Source organism: Rhinopithecus roxellana, chromosome 20 (genome assembly GCF_007565055.1).
Source record: "Rhinopithecus roxellana isolate Shanxi Qingling chromosome 20, ASM756505v1, whole genome shotgun sequence".
Lineage (NCBI taxonomy): Eukaryota > Metazoa > Chordata > Mammalia > Primates > Cercopithecidae > Rhinopithecus > Rhinopithecus roxellana.
The window spans coordinates 8,527,592-8,547,782 of NC_044568.1; the positions used below are offsets into that span (position 1 = coordinate 8,527,592).

Here is a 20,191-nt window from a genome sequence, read left to right on the forward strand (position 1 = left end):
AGCTGGGGTGAGGGCAAGAAGGGGGTGATACCTGTGACACGGGCTCAAAGAGATGGAGGAGGGGGAACAGTTATCCTATGGCCAGAGAGGACAAGAGGCACTGTTATCAAGGTGGGGAGGCAGTGTGGGGGCTGTGGGGGCTGAGGAGGCAGTGGGGCTGCCCTGGAGACGTGGCCCCTGCAGGTGCAGGGGAAACAGGTGGACACAGGTCCTGCCAGGGCTGAGGAACTTACCACCTGCAAAGTAGGGGGTGGGGCGGGGCAGGGGCAGCATCGGAGGGAAGGGGCTGTGGTGGAGCCAGGGCTTGGGGACAGAGAGGGCACTCCTTACCCTCTAGGTAGTTCCGAGCAATGAACTTGAGGATTTCGTCGAGCCCAATGACCGGCAGTGAGATCTTGAGGACCATGAGCCAGTGGGCGAGGTCCAGGGCCTGGAGCTTGAAGATCATCTGGGGCAGGGGACAAGCGCCCTCTCAGGAGCAGGTGGGCAGGGAGCCAGAGACTCGCACTGCCCAGCCCACTCCTACCAGCCTCCCACATCGGCATCCCTGGTGGGAGTGGTCATGCCGTGGGCTCCCCAGGGCTGGGGTGGGTGGCCCTGGGCGGAAGAAACCTCACCGGCAGGGGGTCAACGTAGAGGATGAGGAAGTGCAGGGACATGGAGAGGCAGATGGAGCCCACCAGCCAGATGTTCACCCAGGGTGGCATCCGCAGCAGGGACTGGTTCTCGGACAGGCTGCAGAGAGAAAGGGGAGGGAGAAGGCGCAGTGAGGAGGGAGGAGGCAGGTGGCACAGTGGAGGATGGGGCAGTGGCCTCAGGGGAGGGTGGCAGGCATAGCCGGGGAGGGCCCACCTGTTGAGTGCGTTGCACATCTCGATGGTCACCAGCACGGACAAGGCCATGGTCATGGGCTCAGAGGCCTCGAAGACCTCACAGTCTATGCCCTCGAAGTGGGCGTTGTCCTCGGTGCACTGCATGAAGTGAGTCTGCAAGGAAGGTATGGGAGACTGAGGTCCAGGGCCACCTCCATGCCACCCTCCTGGTCCCCTCCTGCATCCCCGCACCCTCCTGGTCCCCTCCTCTGTGGCCTCCCCCTACCAGCTGGCTGTAGTTGACATGAGGCCCGTCCTCAGCGTACATGAACCACCAGGCAGCCGCTCCCACGGTGGCTGCACCCACATAGCCTGTGGTGGAGAGAGGGGAGTTGGGGGTTAGGGCTGGGGAGATGGGGGGCATCGAGGGTTGAGGGCCTCAAGTGGCCATGGACAGGCTGGCCAAGGAAGAAGACCCTCTCAGCACCTGCGTGGGGAAGCTGGTGTCCCAGAGAGGGGGTTAGTCCCAAGGGGTGGGGAGGATCAAGGAACCCCTCCAGCTCACCCCCGATTGCCATGTAGCGGAAGAAGAGCCAGCCACTGATGAGAGGCTCCTTGGGGCTCCGGGGGGGGCGGTCCATGATGTCCAGGTCTGGTGGGTTGAAGCCCAGGGCTGTGGCTGGGAGCCCGTCGGTCACCAAGTTCACCCACAGCAGCTGCACCGGGATCAGGGCCTCGGGCAGCCCCAGGGCAGCAGTCAGGAAGATGCTGCGGGAAGGAGGTGGTCACATCTCTGTCCTGCCTCCAGACCTGCAGCCACCCCACCCTGACCCCGGCTTCTCACCAGACCTGGACGCCCACCCAGCTGCTCACCAGACCACCTCGCCCACGTTGGAGGAAATGAGGTAGCGGATGAACTGCTTCATGTTGTTATAGATGGCGCGGCCCTCCTCCACAGCAGCTACGATGGTGGAGAAGTTGTCGTCAGCCAGCACCATCTCAGAGGCAGTCTTGGCCACAGCAGTGCCAGATCCCATGGCAATGCCAATCTCGGCCTTCTTCAGGGCAGGGGCGTCATTGACGCCATCACCTGTCTGAGGGAGGAGGAGGAGGTGGGCTTAGGACACCTTCACACATCCCTCCTTTTTAAAAAAGTTTTCATTTTAGGGATGAGGTCTCACTATGTTGCCCAGGCTGGTCTCGAACTCCTGGGTTCAAACAGTCCTCCTGCCTCAACCTCCCAAAGTACTGGGATTACAGGCATGAGCCACCACACCTGGCCAAAAGCTCAGTTTAGAACAAAGATTGGCACACTTTTTTTTTTTTTTTTTTTTTGGAACTGAGTCTCACTCTGTCGCCCAGGCTGGAATGGAGTGGCGCAATCTCGGCTCACTGCAAACTCCGCCTCCCAGGTTCAAGCAGTTCTCTTGTCTCAGCCTCCTGAATAACTGGACTACAGACACGTGCTACCATGCATGGCCAATTTTTGTATTTTTTGGTAGAGATGGGGTCTTGCCATGTTGGGCCAGGCTGGTCTCAAACTCCTGACCTCAGGTGATCTGCCTGCCTCAGCCTCCTTAAGTTCTGGGATTACAGGCGTGAGCCGCTGTGCCTGGCTTTTTTTTTTTTTTTTTCTGAGACGGAGTCTTGCTCTGATGTCTAGGCTGGAGTGCAGTGGCGCAATCTCGGCTCACTGCAAGCTCCGCCTCCCGGATTCACGCCATTCTCCTGCCTCAGCCTCCCAAATAGCTGGGACTACAGGCGCCCGCCACCACGCCTGGCTAATTTTTTGTATTTTTAGTAGAGACAGGGTTTCACTGTGTTAGCCAGGATGGTCTCGATCTCCTGACCTCGTGATCTGCCTGCCTCGGTCTCCCAAAGTGCTGGGATTACAGGTGTGAGCCACTGCGCCTGGCCTTCATTTTTTTTTTTTTTTTTTTTTTTTTTGAGAGAGGGTCTCACTCTGCTGCCCAGGCTGAAGTTCAATAGTGCAGTCATAGCTCACTGCACCCTCAAACTACAGCGCTCAAGTGATCCTCCCACCTCAGGCTCCCAAGTAGCTAGGACCACAAACATGTGCCACTGTGAGGCTAAATTTATTTTTAAAGTTTTGTTTTAGTAGAGATGAGGTCTTGCTGTGTTGCCCAGGCTGGTCTCGAACTCCTTACCTCAAGTGATCTGCCCACCTCAGCCTCCCAAAGTGCTAGGATTACAGGCCCAGCCCACATACCCTCCTTTAGACTCTTCCTTCAGGATCTGAATCCCCACCCTTCTTGCATCTTACCAGGGCCCTCCTGCCCTGGGCCCCATTCTCTCCAGCACAGTCATCTGGTCATCTCTATGAACACTAAGGCCCAGCCGCCTGGGGCCTCTCACCATGGCTGTGATCTCATCGAAGGACTGCAGGTACTCCACAATCTTGGACTTGTGTGAGGGCTCCACGCGGGCGAAGCAGCAGGCACGTCGGCAGGCTTCCCGCTGTTCAGGCAGAGGCAGGTCATCGAACTCTCGGCCCGTGTAGGCGCGATCGGCCACCTCCTCGTTCTCCCCAAAGATGCCAATTCGCCGGCAGATGGCAATGGCTGTGCCCTTGTTGTCCCCAGTGATCATGATCACCCGGATCCCAGCGTCACGGCACAGCTGGATGGAGCCCATGACCTCCTTGCGTGGAGGGTCCAGCATGCCCACCACGCCCACGAATGTCAGGTCCGTCTGGGGAGATACAGCAGAGAGCCACTGGTCAGATGGGGATATGGAAAACTCCCCTGGAGGAAGCTGGTAGAGGGTAGCGATGGGGTGAAAGGTCAGGAAGTGGTGGGGGGGGACGGGAAGACTGAACCCTAGACTTGCAGCCTCAGGGCCTGGTATCAGACCTCAGTGGGGCCTTGGAAGCTCAGAGGCAGGAAATGTCTCATTCATCTAAGCACCTGCAGGTGCTGATGGTGCCAGGCCCATCATGGGTCCAGATCATACCTTTTTTTTTTTTTTTTTTCTTTTATTAGAGACAGGGTATTGCTCTGTCCCCCAGGCAGGAGTGCAGGCAGGAGTGCAGTGGTGCAACAGAGTGATCATAGCTCACTGCAGCCTCAATCTACCGGGCTCAAGCGATACTCCTACCTCACCCTCCCAAGTAGCTGGGACTACAGGCATGCACCACCATGTCCAGCTAATTTTTTTTTTTTTTTTTAATTTTTAGTAGAGAAAGGATCTTGCTGTGTTGCCCAGGCTGGTCTCAAACTCCTGGGCTCAATAGATCCTCTGGCCTCAGCCTCCCAGTGTGCTGGGATTACAGGCATAAGCTACCATGCCCAGCCCAAATCATGTCTCTTTCCTTTTTTTCTTTTTTGGTTTTTGAGATGGGCTCTTGCTCTGTCACCCAGGCTGGAGTGCAATGGCAATGGCATGATCTCAGCTCACTGCAACCTCTGCCTCCCGAGTTCAGGCGATTCTCTGCCTCAGCCTCCTGAGTAGCTGGGATTACAAGTGCGCACCACCATGCCTGGCTAATTTTTTAATTTTATAGTAGAGACTTGGTTTTACCATGTTGGCCAGGTTGGTCTCAAACTCCTGACCTCAAGTGATCTGCCGGCCTTGGCCTCCCAAAGTGCTGGCATTATAGGTGTGAGCCCTGATACGTGGCCCCCAAATTGTGTCTTTTTTTTTTCGGGACGGAGTCTCGCTCTGTTGCCCAGGCTGGAGTGCAGTGGTGCGATCTCTGCACACTGCAACCTCCACCTCCTGGGTTCAAGCGATTCTCCTGCCTCAGCCTCTGGGGTAGGAGGGATTACAGGTGCCCACCACCACACCCGGCTAATTTTTGTATTTTTAGTAGAGACGGAGTTTCACCATATTGGCCAGGCTGGTCTCAAACTCCTGACCTTGTGATCTGCCTGCCTTGGCCTCCCAAAATGCTGGGATTACAGACGTGAGCCACCACACCCAGCCAAAATGTGTCTTTCATAGAAAGAATGTGAACTGGAAGTGAGGTACTGCTTTCTGCTTTTGGCAGTGCCACTATGTGACCCACAACTTAAAAGAAATCCCCTGTATAAAATGAAAGGAGGAACTGGTGCCGTTCCGGGTGCTGGTCCAGTACAAGTAAGGAGTCTTTGCCAGAACACAGATCAATTGCCTCAAGACAGTCTCGCTACAGAAAACACAACAGCTGAACCCCCTATGTGCTCAGTGGCATTGGCTCATGTTCTGGTTCCAGTGGCTCACCTTGTCACCGAGCACAGATCACATTTAGAGTAACACTGGGCTAGACAATTCCCAAGGTTCATTCTTTCCTTTTGTGTGTGTGTGTGTTTTTTTTTCTATTTTGCTTTTAGAGACAGGGCCTTGTTTGTCATGCAGGCTGGAGTGCAGTGGTGTAATCATGGCTCACTGCAGCCTCCAACTCCTGGGCTCAAGTGATCCTCCCACCTCAGGCTCCCCAGTAGCTGGGACTACAGGTGTGTGTCACCATGTCCAGTTCATCTCTTTTCTTTTAACATTTTTAAAAATGTATTTTACTTTTTACCCAGACCCCCATGAATTTAACCAGCTAATTTAAAAAAAAATTTTTTTTTTTTTGAGATGGAGTCTCGCTCTGTCGCCCAGGCTGGAGTGCAGTGGCGTGATCTTGGCTCACTGCAAGCTCCGCCTCCCGGGTTTACGCCGTTCTCCTGCCTCAGCCTCCCGAGTAGCTGGGACTACAGGCGGCCACCACCTCGCCCGGCTAGATTTTTGTATTTTTTTTTTTTAGTAGAGACGGGGTTTCACCGTGTTAGCCAGGATGGTCTCGATCTCCTCACCTCGTGATCTGCCCAGTCTCAGCCTCCCAAAGTGCTGGGATTACAGGCTTGAGCCACTGCGCCCGGCCAAAAATTTTTTTTTTATAGAGATGGAGTCTCACTTCATTGACCAGGCTGGTCTTAAACTCCTGGGCTCAAGTGCTGTTCCCACCTCAGCTTCCCAAAGTGCTGAGATTACAGGTGTGAGCCATTGCACCTGGGCCTTCCAAGGTTCTTTGAAACTCTAGTGTCCTGTGATTCCATGGCCTGCACTAAGGAGCCATCGACTTGACTGACAAGGTAGGAAATGATCTGGGTGGTGAAGCTGTGAGTAGATGGCTGGGACCCAGCCCTTCACCAGCTTCATGAGAGTGGGAGGCTCCCAGCTGCTTACCTCATATTCTAGGAACCTGGCAGAGTCATCCAGGATCATTTCCTCTCGCTTCGGGGGGGTGTCCCTTGTGGCCAGGGCCAAGCAGCGCAGAGTGTCCCGGCCAGTGCCCCACTCCTTGATCACTGCCATGATCTTCTCCTTCACTGGCCCCGTCAGTGGCACCCGGGTGGTGCCAACTCGCACATAGTTACAGCGGTCGATGACGCCCTCGGGGGCACCCTAGGAGACCAGAACAGCATTCAGAGACCACCACTTTCCTTCCTGGGCACAGTGACAGGGGCCAGGAGTAGGAAGAAGAGGGGGCTGAGGCGCATTCTGATTTCTGACCTTGACAAACATCTTGTTGCCCACAGCAGCCCGGGAAGATTTGGCTGGGGAGCAATAGACAGACATGGACTTCCTGTCACGGGAGAACTCCAGGGTGAATTCCTTCTTCATTAGCTGGCGGATCACCTGGAGAGGAGACAGGGAGGGGAGACCAGGTCTCTTAAAAATGGTCAAAAAGAGGCCGGGCGTGGTGGCTCAAGCCTGTCATCCCAGCACTTTGGGAGGCCGAGACGGGCGGATCACGAGGTCAGGAGATCGAGACTATCCTGGCTAACACGGTGAAACCCCGTCTCTACTAAAAATACAAAAAAAAAAACTAGCTGGGCGAGGTGGCGGGCGCCTGTAGTACCAGCTACTCGGGAGGCTGAGGCAGGAGAATGGCGTAAACCCGGGAGGCGGAGCTTGCAGTGAGCTGAGATCCGGCCACTGCACTCCAGCCTGGGCGACAGAGCGAGACTCCGCCTCAAAAAAAAAAAAAAAAAAAAAGGTCAAAAAGAATCTGGAGGTCAGAGCAGACCCCAAGCTAAGGCTGAGACGAATGCTAAGTCTGGTCCCTACAGCACAAAAGGAGAAGATCCCAAGGCTAGTGTTGCCATGGTGCTTCAGGGTCCCAGGTTAAAGCACAGGAGAAACAGGATGGCCTATTGTGGCACTGTCCCATAGAACTTTCATTATCGGCCAGGCGTGGTAGCTCATGCCTGTAATCCCAGCATTTTGGGAGGCTGAGGCGGGTGAATCACTTGAGGTCAGGATTTCGAGACCAGCCTGGCCAACAAGTGAAAACCCATCTCTACTAAAAATACAAAAATTAGCCAGGCACAGGTTTCAGTGAGCCAAGATCGCGCCATTGCACTCCAGCCTGTGTGACAAAGCAAGACTCCATCTCAGATAAAAAAAACTTTCATTGTTTATTTTTATTTACTTATTTTTTCTTTAGAGACAGGATCTTGGGCTGTCTCCCAGGCTGAAGTACAGTGACGTGATCATGGCCCACTGCAGCCTTGGCTCTGGCAATCCTCCTGCCTCAGCCTCCCAGCCAGCTGAGTAGCTGGGACCACAGGTGTATGCCACCACTCCAGGCTAATTTTAAAAAAGTATTTTAAAGATAGAGTCTCCCAGCCTGGCGCAGTGGCTCAAGCCTGTAATCCCAGCACTTTGGGAGCCGAGACGGGCGGATCACGAGGTCAGGAGATCAAGACCATCCTGGCTAACCCGGTGAAACCCCGTCTCTACTAAAAATACAAAAAACTAGCCGGGTAAGGTGGCGGGCGCCTGTAGTCCCAGCTACTCCGGAGGCTGACGCAGGAGAATGGCGTGAACCCAGGAGGCGGAGCTTGCAGTGAGCTGAGATCCGGCCACTGCACTCCAGCCCGGGGCGACAGAGCAAGACTCCGTCTCAAAAAAAAAAAAAAAAAAAAAAAGATAGAGTCTCCCGGCCAGGCGTGGTGGCTCAAGCCTGTAATCCCAGCACTTTGGGAGGCCGAGACAGGCGGATCACGAGGTCAGGAGATCGAGACCATCCTGGCTAACCTGGTGAAACCCCGTCTCTACTAAAAAATACAAAAAACTAGCCGGGTGAGGTGGCGGGCGCCTGTAGTCCCAGCTACTCGGGAGGCTGAGGCAGGAGAATGGCGTAAACCCGGGAGGCAGAGCTTGTAGTGAGCTGAGATCCGGCCACTGCACTCCAGCCTGGGCGACAGAGTGAGACTCTGTCTCAAAAAAAAAAAAAAAAAAAGATAGAGTCTCCCTATGTTGTCCAGCCTGGTTTCACTCCTGGCCTCAAGCAATCCTCTTGCCTTGGCCTCCCAAAGCATTGGGATTACAGGCATGAACCACCACACCTGGCCCTATAACTTTCAGTAATAATAGAAATGTTCTGTGATCTTCACTGTACAATTGGTACAACTGAGCAATTGCTGTGGAGCATTGGAGGCGCTCTGTATATTATTTAATCTGAATTAATTTTTATTTATTTATATTGAGATGGAGTCTTGCTCTGTTGCTCAGACTGGAGTGCAGTGGCACAATCTTGGCTCACTACAACCTCTGCCTCCCAGGTTCGAGTCATTCTCCTGCCTTAGCCCCCCGAGTAGCTGGGATTTTAGGCACACGCCACCACGTCCAGCTAATTTTTGTATTTTTTAGTAGTAGACCAACCTGACCAACATGGAGAACCCCCGTCTCTATTAAAAATACAGAATTGGCCGGACGCGGTGGCTCAAGCCTGTAATCCCAGCACTTTGGGAAGCCGAGACGGGCGGATCACGAGGTCAGGAGATCGAGACCATCCTGGCTAACACGGTGAAACCCCGTCTCTACTAAAAATACAAAAACTAGCCGGGCGAAGTGGCGGGTGCCTGTAGTCCCAGCTACTCGGGAGGCTGAGGCAGGAGAATGGCGTAAACCCGGGAGGCGGAGCTTGCAGTGAGCTGAGATCCGGCCACTGCAGTCCAGCCTGGGAGACAGAGTGAGACTCCGTCTTAAAAAAAAAAAAAAAAAAAGAGAGACCAGCCTGACCAACATGGTGAAACCCCATCTCTACTAAAAATACAAAAATTAGGCCGGGCGCGGTGGCTCAAGCCTGTAATCCCAGCACTTTGGGAGGCCGAGACGGGCGGATCATGAGGTCAGGAGATCGAGACCATCCTGGCTAATACGGTGAAACCCCGTCTCTACTAAAAAATACAAAAAACTAGCCGGGCGACGAGGCGGGCGCCTGTAGTCCCAGCTACTCGGGAGGCTGAGACAGGAGAATGGCGTGAACCCGGGAGGCGGAGCTTGCAGTGAGCTGAGATCCGGCCACTGCACTCCAGGCTGGGCGGCAGAGCAAGACTCCGTCTCAAAAAAAAAAAAAAAAAAAAAATTAATTGGGTGTGGTGGCACATGCCTGTAATTCCAGCTACTCAGGAGGCTGAGGCAAGAGAATTGCTTGAACCTGGGAGGTGGAGGTTGCACTGAGCCGAGATCACCCTACTGCACTTCAGCCTGGGCAAAAGGAGAGAGACTCCGTCTCAAAAAAATAACCTCGCTGGGCGTGGTGGCTTGCATCTGTAATCCCAGCTACTAGGGAGGCTGAGGCGGGAGAATTGCTTGAACCTGGGAGGCGGAGGTTGTGGTGCGCTGAGATTGTGCCACTGTACTCCAGAATGGGTGACAGAGCAAGACTGTCTCAAAACAGACAAACAAAAAGAATGAAAGCCTTTTTCACCAAATGTATCATGGATACTTCTCCAAAAAATAAAACAAAAATAAAAGGAATAGAAAATCAATAGCCAGGAGAAATGGTGCATGCCTATAGCTTCATCTACTTGAAAGGCTGAGGCAGGAGGACCACTTGAGGCCAGGAGTTAAAGGCCGCAGTGCATTATGATCACACCTATGAATAGCCATTGTACTCCAGCCTGGGCGACAGGCCAAGACCCCATCTCAAAAATAAATAAATAAAAATTTATGTTTGCATTATAATTTATAAATGTTTAAAATTAATCCTCTCTTGATAAGTATTTAAGTTGCTTTCAGTTTGTTTGTTTATTTTTAAGACCGGGTCTTCCTCTGTTGCCCAGGTTCCAGTGCAGTGGTGCAATCACTGCTCACTATAGCCTTGACCTCCTGGGCTCAAGCAGTCCTTGCACCTTAGCCTTCCTAGTAGCCAGAGGACAGTTTTGCACCACCACACCCAACTAATTTTTTTCTTTATCTTTTTTTTTTTTGAGACGGAGTCTCGCTCTGTCGCCCAGGCTAGAGCACAGTGTCGTGATCTCAGCTCACTGCAAGCTCCGCCTCCCGGGTTCACGCCATTCTCCTGCCTCAGCCTCCTGAGTAGCTGGGACTGCAGACACCTGACACCACGCCCGGCTAATTTTTTGTATTTTTAGTAGAGACGGGGTTTCACCATGTTAGCCAGGATGGTCTCGATCTCCTGACCTCGTGATCCGCCCGCCTCGGCCTCCCAAAGTGCCGGGATTACCAGCGTGAGCCACCGCGCCCGGCCCTTTTGTTTGTTTGTTTGTTTGTTTGTAGAGATGGGGTCTCACTATGTTGCCTAGGCCAGTCTTGAACTCCTGGGCTCAAGTGATCCTCCCACCTCAGCCTCCCAGAACGCTGGAACTACAGGCGTGAGTCTCTGTCTCACCTGCTTTTTTGTTATATTAAATAAAGTAGCAATGAGCATTTTGCATATACAAAAAAAGAGAGAAAGAGAGAAATGTGGGGAATATAATTCACCAGAGAGAGGCGCTTAATGGAGACATTCAGCAAGTATCAATAGCAATAACTGGGAGTGACAGTCCCAGAAGTGGCCGGGTTCATCTGGCAAGGAAAGGCTTTCCCTGTAGGCGCAGCAGCCACATTTCCTCAGTCCTACGTTAGGGCTCATGATCTGCTGAAAACAAGTATGCTTCTAGAAACAAAGGGATAACAGATGAAGTTGGGGCTGCTCCTGGGTGGGTCCCTAGTAGTTTCCGTGTCCAGCTTTGTCCACTTCAACTCAGGACACAGCAGGCAGAAGTGATCATAGATCCATCAAGGGCATAGCTGCCAGGCAGCCCCAGGGACAATGGGTCCCACCCACATCAGCCTGCAGAGAAGCTGCGGGGGGCCGTCCACTGCCTAGGTGGGGTCCCAGCACAGGCACTAGGCTCTACTCAGTCCAACCAGGGCCTCTGCCTTCCTCTGGTCTGTGCCGCATAGAGTGGAGATGGCCCTGTGGCAGGGGTTCTGCAGGCTCACCGAGTTGCAGGCGTTGGCTCTCTCCACCTTCGAGAGGTTTCTCACATCTGTGTTGAATACATTCATCTTCTCCACCAGGGTGGTGAGTGCTGTCTCGGTGGCCTCGCCAACCTTCTCATAGACACCTTTGGCCTGAGATGGGCAGAGGAGGAAGAGGAAGTTGGTGGCCCAGGCTCCCACCTGTCACACCCACCTTCCACCTAGTGTAAGAAGGAAGCAAACCACTGCCTCCCTTGCACGCTGGCAGAGGACTGGGTGTACTGGGTCCCCTTCCTCCAACCCTTTCCTCCTGGCCTTCAGAGGAGGCTCAGACTCTGAGCCAACTGGAAGGGGAAGGAGAGGTTACCTCGTTGAAGTCCAAGGAGGAGTCATTGCAGAGGGCACAGATGGTGGCCAGCTCCACCAGCCCGTCATACTGCCCTGGCCGGACTGGCTTATCATTCTTCAAGCTGGCAGCAGGGTCGGAGGAGGAAGGGACAGAGACAGTGGAGAAGAACAGGGAATGAGATGCAGAGAGGGCACAGGAAGAGCAGGCAGCAGAGGGTCAGGAAGGACAGTGGGGAGAGCCAACTTGGATATCAGGAGAGAACAAGCTCAGGGAGGAAGGGGAGAGTGAAAGGAAAGCAAAACCACATGGAGGGCCCCAGGGAAAAAGGGGGTGTGGGGAGGGGCATGAGGAGCTGGGGAGAAGTTGCCTAGGTGACTTACACCTCTCCCTCTGGAGCGTAAGTGGAGCCAGTGATGGAGAACTCATTCAGGAGGCAGATGTCCCCATCCACCTTATCAATGATAAACATCTGCAGGGGAGAAGGGCAGGCACACAGATGTCCACCTCTCCCCATCCCGAGGCGGGCGCCTGCATCAAAGGAGGCCTACGCTGCCAACACCTACCCTCCCACCCTCCTACTCACCCCTCCCTGTCCCCCACCCCCCGTATACCCTACCCACTTCCCACCAAGCTATTGCAATCATTCTCCATCAACAGCCTTAAAACAATCGTTACTGAGACTGGGCGAGGTGGCTCACACCTGTAATCCCAGCACTTTAGGAGGCTGAGGCGGGTGGATCACCTGGCAGGAGTTCAAGACCATCCTGGCCAACATGGTGAAACTCTGTCTCTACTAAAAATACAAAAATTAGCCAGGCGTGGTGGCACGTGCCTGTAATCCCAGCTACTCCGGAGGCTGAAGCAGGAGAATCGCTTGAAGCTGGGAGGCAGAGGTTACGGTGAGCCGGGATCATGCCATTGTACTCCAGCCTGGCAACAAGAGCCAAACTCTCAAAAAAAAATAAAAAAATAAAAATAAAACACACACACACAAACAAGAGTGACTGCAGGCTGTGCTGGAGCTTCTGTAGATCAGTTAATAAAATAAGATGGAACACAATAAGGTATGGTGGGGACTGTGGCAAAGAGCCGACCTGTTGGCACCTGGACCATCTATAGCTCCAGCTGCATGTGGCCAGATCTTCCAGTTTTGCAGGAAGAGCTAGAAATTCAGGTTATCTTCCTATGAAATCTCTTGACTTTTTCTTCCTTTTTTTTTTTTTTTTTTGAGACAGGTTCTTGCTCTGTTGCCCAGGCTAGAATACAGTGGTGTGATCATAGCTCATTGCAGCCTCAACCTCCCAGGCTCAAGTGATCCTCCCACCTCAGTCTACCCAAGTAGTTGGGGCCACAGGCACATGCCACCATGCCTGTCTCTCTCGCTCTCTCTCTCTTTTTTTTTTTTTTTTGGTAGAAATTTGGTCTCACTATGTTGCCCAGGCTGGTTTTGAACTCCTGGGCTCAAGTGATCTTCCTGCCTTGGCCTCCCAAAGTGCTGGGAGTACAGGTACCCACCATGATGCTGGGAGTACAGGCATGCCCAGCCTCCTGACTTTCAAAAATATGGGCAATTCTTTTTTTTTTTTGAGATGCAGTTTCACTCTTGTTGACCAGGCTAGTGCAATCTCGGCTCACTGCAACCACTGCCTCCCGGGTTCAAGTGATTCTCCTGCCTCAGCCTCCAGAGTAGCTGGGAGTACAGGCATGCACCACCACACCCAGTTAATTTTGTATTTTTAGTAGAGACAGAATTTCGCCATGTTGGCCAGGCTGGTCCCGAACTCCTGACCTCAGGTGATCCACTCACCTTGGCCTCCCAAAGTGCTGGGATTACAGGCGTGAGAATTCATTCATTTTTATGAAACACGACAGGAGCCAAGTCACACAAGTGTGTGGTCTGGCTTTGTGGCCTGTGCATTAGAGGGATGTGGAGAACGCAGTGCCCAGGAGGAGTGGCCTACCCTGAACCCTGGGCAAACGCAACAGAGACTGGGCTTTTCATTCCCGAGAAGGGAGATTGTTAAGATGCGTTCCAAGACAAAAACCTGTGGTCAGAAAAAACCTTGGGAACCTCTGGGTTAAACAAAGCAGAATCCGTCATCTTTACACAGTCAGCCTCCTCTAAGGCTTTCAAATACCAGCAGGTGTTGTGGGTCTCTCCCAGGAGCCAAGGTTACAGCCTTTCTCGCCCTGATCTGACCACACAGCCCTCGCTTCTCAGAACAGCAATTTCTAGTTCATGGGTGTAGTCTTCCACAAAACTGTGTAGGGCAGGGGTTCTTGGCCTGAGGTCAGTGGAAGACCCCTCAAGGAGCCCAAGAACTGAGACAGCCAAGAAAAAAATGACAGCTTTTCTTGTTCTCAAGCTGACATTTGACATTTCCTTCCAGTTATGCATGTTGTCAACAGACCACATTAGTATTAGCAAAACCTGTGACTGTCACCAATTTAATCACAGATACTTTCCTCCTATCACATTACCGCTGTTGCAGATCTCTCAAAATAGCATAATTTATGCTCACCACTGCTTCAACACTATGATAGTGCTTAGACCCACTGCAAGAACTCCCTATTTAATGCCTTAATAAAGAAGCATGTATGTTGCCAAATTACAAACTTGTTTTTAAAATATTTTGATAGAACTATATTTCACAATCATTGGTTTCCTCTGTAACCCTATGTATTTTTCATATGTATTTTTATATTTTTTACTTTGTTATTTTCATTTTTTTTTTATTATTATTATTTGAGACAAAGTCTCTCTCTGTTACCTAGGCTGGAGTGCAGTGGTGCAATCTCAGCTCACCGCAACCTCTGCCTCCTGGGTTCAAGCAATTCTCCTGCCTCAGCCTCCCAAGTAGCTGGGATTACAGGTGCCTACCACCATGCCCGGCTAATTTTTTGTATTTTTAGTAGAGATGGGGTTTCACCATGTTGACCAAACTGACCTCAGGTAATCTGTCCGCCTTGGCCTCCCAGAGTACTAGGATTACAGGTGTGAGCCACCGCATCTGGTTACTTTTTTTTTTTTTTTTTTTTTTGAGACAGAGTTTTGCTCTTGTTGCCTAGGCTAGAGTGCAATGGCACGATCTCGGCTCACCGCCTCCGCCTCCCAGGTTCAAGTGATTCTCCTGCCTCAGCCTCCCAAGTAGCTAGGACTACAGGCATGTGCCACCACGCCCAGCTAATTTTGTATTTTAGTAGAGACAGGGTTTCTCCATGTTGGTCAGGCTAGTCTCGAACTCCTGACCTCAGGTGATCTGCTCACCTCGGCCTCCCAAAGTGCTGGGATTACAGGCGTGAGTCACTGTGCCTGGTCTTTTTAATTTTTTTTCAAGATGGAGTTTTGCTTTTGTTGCCCAGGCTGGGGTGCAATGGCGCGATCTCAGCTCACTGTAACCTCCACCTCCTGGGTTCAAGCGATTCTCCTGCCTCAGCCTCCTTAGTAGCTGGGACTACAAGCATCCGCCAACACACCCAGCTAATTTTTGTATTTTTAGTAGAGACGGGGTTTTGCCATGTTGGACAAGCTATCCTCGAAATTCTGACCTCAGGTGATCCACCTACCTTGGCCTCCCAAAGTGCTGGGATTACAGGAGTGAGCCACCGTGCCTGGCTTCCTATGTATTTTATTTTATTTTTTTTAGATGGAGTCTTGCTCTGTCGCCCAGGCTGGAGTGTGGTGGCACAATCTCGGCTCACTGCAAGCTCCACCTCCCAGGTTCACGCCGTTCTCCTGCCTCAGCCTCCCGAGTAGCTGGGACTACAGGCACCCGCCACCATGCCCAGCTAATTGTTTGTATTTCTAGTAGAGACGGGGTTTCACCGTGTTAGCCAGGATGTTCTCGATCTCCTGATCTTGTGATTCGCCGGCCTCTGCCTCCCAAAGTGCTGGGATTACAGGCGTGAGCTACAGTGCCCTGCCTCCTATGTATTTTTAAAATAGAATCCTGGCCAGACGCGGTGGCTCACTCCTATAAACCAGCACTTTGGGAGGCCGAGGCGGGCAGATCACTTGAGGTCAGGAGTTAGAGACCAGCCTGGTCAACATGGCGAAACCCCGTCTCTACTAGAAATACAAAAATTAGCTGGGCGTGGTGGCGTGTGCCTATAGTCCCAGCTACTTGGGAGGCTGAGGAAGGAGAATTGCTTGAACCTGGGAGGTGGAGGTTGCAGTGAGCTGAGATTGTGCCACTGCACTCCAGCCTGGGTAACAGAGTGAGACTCCATCAAAAAAAAAAAAAAAAAAAAAAAAAACAACAAAAACCAGAATTCTGTTTTATTTATTTTTTAATTTTCTATTTTATCTTTAAGAAGATGTGGTCTCACTGTGTTGCCCAAGCTAGTCTAAAATTCCTGGGCTCAAACAATCCTTCTGCCTCAGCCTCCCTAAGTGCTAGGATTACAGGCATGAGCCACCATACCTGGCCCTATTTTATTTCATTTTTTGTGTGTGTGAGGGTCTCACGCTGTCGTGCAGGCTGGAGTACAGTCGTGTGATCACTGCTCACTGTAGCTTTGACCTCCTGGCTCAAGCAGTCCTCTGGGTTCAAGTGATTCTCCTGCCTCAGCCACCTGAGTAGCTAGGACTACAAGTGCGCACCACCACATCGGGCTTTTTTTTTTTTTTTTTTTTTGGTAGAGATGGACTCTTACTATGTTGCTCAGGCTGGTCTCGAACTCCTAGGCTCAAGTGATCCCCATCCTCCCACCTTGGCCTCCCAGAGAGATTACAGGCGTGAGCCACCACCCCCGGCCTGTTTTATTTTATTTCATTTTATTTTACTTCTTTTCATTTCATTTTATTATTTAAGACAGAGTCTTACTCTGTCACCCAGGCTGGAGTGCAGTGGAGCAATCTCGGCTCACTGCAATCTCTGCCTCCTGGGTTCAAGCGATTTTCCTGCCTCAGCCTCGCCAGTAGCTGGGATTACAGGCACACACCACCATGCCCAGCTACTTTTTGTATTTTTAGTAGAGATGGGGTTTCACCATGTTGGCCAGGCTCATCTCGAACTCCTGACCTCATGATCTGCCCACTTTGGCCTCCCAAAGTGTTGGGATTACAGGCGTGAGCCATTGCACCTGGCCTGTTTTATTAGTATGCATTTGAAATATCATCCTGAGAAGAGCTCAACTGCAAAGGGGTGTGAGGCACAGAAAAGATTAAGAGCCCCACTTTAGGAAATGCTGTTCACGGTCAGTGTTGGCAGGCTGGGCGGGCCCTGTCATGAGTGACCATTCAGGAGGGCCATCCACTTCACAGGCAGAAGCTTTGGGGCCACACAGACTTGAGTTTGAAACTCAACTCTGTAACTTATTAACTGTGCATCTTGGGGGAAGTCATGTAATCTCTGAGCCTTTTTCTTCTTCTAAAAAAAGGAAGTTAGGTTGGGTGCTGTGGCTCACACCTATAATCCCAGTACTTTAGGAAGCCAAAGGGGGCACAACACTTGAGGCCAGGAGTTCAGGACCAGCCTGGCCAACATGGCGAACCCTGTCTCTATTGAAAATGCAAAAAAATTAGCCAGGCATGGTGGCAGACACCTGTAGTCCCAGCTACTAGGGAGGCTGAGGCAGGTGAATCGCTTGAACCCAGGAGGCAGAGGTTGCAGTGAGCCAAGATCACACCACTGCACTCCAGCCTGGGTGACAGAGTGAGACCCTGCCTCAAAATCATAATAATTTTTTTTAATTAAAAAAAATGGGCCGGGCCGGGCGCGGTGGCTCAAGCCTATAATCCCAGCACTTTGGGAGGCTGAGACGGGCGGATCACGAGGTCAGGAGATCGAGACCATCCTGGCTAACACGGTGAAACCCCGTCTCTACTAAAAAATACAAAAAACTAGCCGGGCGAGATGGTGGGCGCCTGTAGTCCCAGCTACTTGGGAGGCTGAGGCAGGAGAATGGCGTAAACCCGGGAGACGGAGCTTGCAGTGAGCTGAGATCCGGCCACTGCACTCCAGCCTGGGCGACAGAGCAAGATTCCTTCTCAAAAAAAAAAAAAAAAAAAAAAAAATGAAGTTAATGAGACAGTCCTCTGAATGGGCTATTGTGGGGGATGAGAGACAATGTGTGGTAGTGCCTGGTGCATGGATGGTGGTCGGAGTGAGCTGTCTGGCTGGGACACAAGGGTCCTCTCTGATCCCCTTCATGGCAGACAGGATGGTGTTCTACTGCCCTTTGAGCATTTTGCAAGCCCAGATGAGAAGCCAGCAGTGATGAAGGGAGACATCTATCTTTGGAGGGCCCATTTTACCCCCACAGGCAGCCTTCTGACTGAGTGCGCTGCCCACACTGCTCCTGACCTTGCAGACAGACATCTGGTTGGTGGTGAGGGTGCCTGTCTTGTCGGAACAGATGACAGAGGTGCAGCCCAGGGTCTCTACGGAGGGCAAGCTCCTTACAATGGCATTCTTCTTTGCCATCCGGCGGGTACCCAGGGCCAGGCAGGTGGTGATGACTGCAGGAAGACCTGTGGGGAGGGAGGGAGGGCGTGAGGGAACCTGCAAGGGGAGGGAGGGTATGGTCTATAGTCTGCTAAATAGTAGCCCCCAGCTGGGCACGTTGGTGCACACCTGTAATCCTAGCACTTTGGGAGGCTGAGGCGGGAGGATCGCTTGAGGCCAGGAGTTTGAGACCAACCTGGGCAACACAGCGAGACTCCTCTGATAATATTTAAAAATTAGCTGGGCATGGTGGTGATTGCCTGTGGTACCAGCTACTTGGGAGGCTGGAACAAGAGGATTGTTTGAATCCAGGAGTTTGAGATTACAGTGAGTTATGATTGTGCTACCATGCTCCAGCCTGGGCAACAAGAGTGAGACCCTGTCTCTATTAAACAAACAAACAAACAAACAAACAAACAATAATGGTCCCTAAAGATACCAGATCCTAATCCCTGGAGCCTGTAAATGTTACCTTACTTGGAAAAGGGGTCTTTGGGCCAGGCGTGGTGGCTCATGCCTGTAACCCCAGCACTTTGGGAGGCTGAGGCGGGTGGATTGCTTGAGCCCAGAGTTCGAGACCAGCCTGGCCAACATGGTGAAACCCCGTCTCTACTGAAAACACAAAAATTAGCCAGGCATGGTGGCGTGCACCTGTAATCCCTCCCAGCTACTTGGGAGGCAGAGGCAGGAGAATCACTTGAACCCAGGAGGAAGAGGTTGCACTGAGCCGAGATTGCGCCACTGCACTCCAGCCTGGGTGACAGAGAGAGACTCAATCTCAAAAAAAAAAAAAAAGAAAGAAAAAAAAGGCCGAGGGCCGGGCGCGGTGGCTCAAGCCTGTAATCCCAGCACTTTGGGAGGCCGAGACGGGCGGATCATGAGGTCAGGAGATCGAGACCATCCTGGCTAATACGGTGAAACCCCGTCTCTACTAAAAAATACAAAAAACTAGCCGGGCGACGAGGCGGGCGCCTGTAGTCCCAGCTACTCGGGAGGCTGAGACAGGAGAATGGCGTGAACCCGGGAGGCGGAGCTTGCAGTGAGCTGAGAGCCGGCCACTGCACTCAAAAAAAAAAAAAAAAAAGAAAGAAAAAAAAGGCCGGGCACAATGGCTCACGCCTGTAATCCCAGCACTTTGGGAGGCCGAGGTGGGCAGATCACGAGGTCAGGAGATTGAGACCATCCTGGCTAACACAGTGGAACCCGTCTCTACTAAAAACACAAAAAAATTAGCCAGGCATGGTGGCGTGCGCCTGTAGTCCCAGCTGCTGGGGAGGCTGAGGCCGGAGAATGGTGTGAACCTGGGAGGCGGAGCTTACAGTGAGCCGAGACGGCGCCACTGCACTCCAGCCTAGGCGACAGAGCAAGACTCCGTCTCAAAAAACAAAAAAGAAAAAAATAAAAGAAAGAAAGAAAGAAAGGAAAGGAGTCTTTGCAGATGGGATTGCAAATGGGAGGAGAAAAGAAAGGCTTTCGTACCTTCGGGGATGGCAGCCACAGCCAAGGCCACGGCAATCTTAAAGTAGTAGATGGCCCCGCGGATCCAGGAGCCCCCATGGACAGGGTCGTTGAAGTGGCCAATGTTGATGAGCCAGACAGCCACACAGATGAGGGAGATGACCTTGGAGAGCTGCTCCCCAAACTCATCCAGCTTCTGCTGCAAAGGGGTCTTGTCCTGTTCTGTGGCAGCCATTTGGTCTCGGATTTTCCCAATCTCAGTGCTCACACCGGTGGTGGCCACAATGCCCAAGGCCTTGCCAGCTGCAATGTTGGTGCCCTGGGAAGGGAAAGAGGAGGCAGGGAATCAGGCAAGAGGTGACCTTCATGCCGCATCCCCCCACGCCATCTCTTCTCACACTGCCATGTTTCTCTCCAACCCGGGCACCTGGCTTGACTAAGCGTGTGACAGCTGGTCCCAGATTGCTCACCGAGAAAAGCATGTTCTTCTTGTCCTGGTTGACAGCTCGGGGGTCAGGAACGGGCTCCGTGTGCTTGATGACAGATACAGACTCGCCTGTGGAGAAGGGGCCAAGGGGTTTTCGGATGACATCATGTCCTTCTCCCAGGCTTCCTGCGCCTAACTCCCTGCTCAGCAGGACAGCTCCTGGTAAGGACCAAGTAGCCATCCTGGGGGATGTCTGGACTCTAGAAGAAGCCACTGAAGGCAGCTAGGAAATCCATTGCTCCTTTTTTTTTTTTTTTTTTTGAGACAGAGTTTCGATTTTGTCACCTAGGCTGGAGTGCAGTGTCAAGATCTCAGCTCATAGGCTGGGCGCGGTGGCTCAAGCCTGTAATCCCAGCACTTTGGGAGGCCGAGACGGGCGGATCACGAGGTCAGGAGATCGAGACCATCCTGGCTAACCCGGTGAAACCCCGTC

The 20,191-nt window shown here is 52.3% G+C and overlaps 1 protein-coding gene across 2 annotated transcripts in view; it reads right to left on the reverse strand.

Annotated features, from left to right (window-relative positions):
• ATP2A1 (ATPase sarcoplasmic/endoplasmic reticulum Ca2+ transporting 1) overlaps nucleotides 1–20,191 on the reverse strand; it is a 30,165-nt gene that overhangs the window by 696 nt on the left and 9,278 nt on the right. The window contains exons 7-22 of one of the 2 annotated variants that reach the window (XM_010388654.2): nucleotides 19,742–19,827; nucleotides 19,293–19,590; nucleotides 17,673–17,839; nucleotides 11,745–11,833; nucleotides 11,383–11,485; nucleotides 11,037–11,168; nucleotides 6,309–6,434; nucleotides 5,982–6,200; nucleotides 3,189–3,524; nucleotides 1,686–1,906; nucleotides 1,378–1,580; nucleotides 1,099–1,184; nucleotides 853–986; nucleotides 618–735; nucleotides 331–448; nucleotides 32–75 (exon numbers count right to left, since the gene is read on the reverse strand). In XM_010388654.2, the coding sequence (XP_010386956.1) occupies nucleotides 71–75; nucleotides 331–448; nucleotides 618–735; nucleotides 853–986; nucleotides 1,099–1,184; nucleotides 1,378–1,580; nucleotides 1,686–1,906; nucleotides 3,189–3,524; nucleotides 5,982–6,200; nucleotides 6,309–6,434; nucleotides 11,037–11,168; nucleotides 11,383–11,485; nucleotides 11,745–11,833; nucleotides 17,673–17,839; nucleotides 19,293–19,590; nucleotides 19,742–19,827 (2,441 nt within the window). In that variant the 3' untranslated portion in view covers nucleotides 32–70. The remainder of the gene's footprint in view (nucleotides 1–31; nucleotides 76–330; nucleotides 449–617; nucleotides 736–852; nucleotides 987–1,098; nucleotides 1,185–1,377; nucleotides 1,581–1,685; nucleotides 1,907–3,188; nucleotides 3,525–5,981; nucleotides 6,201–6,308; nucleotides 6,435–11,036; nucleotides 11,169–11,382; nucleotides 11,486–11,744; nucleotides 11,834–17,672; nucleotides 17,840–19,292; nucleotides 19,591–19,741; nucleotides 19,828–20,191) is intronic. The other variant, XM_010388653.2, reaches the window with a different exon arrangement.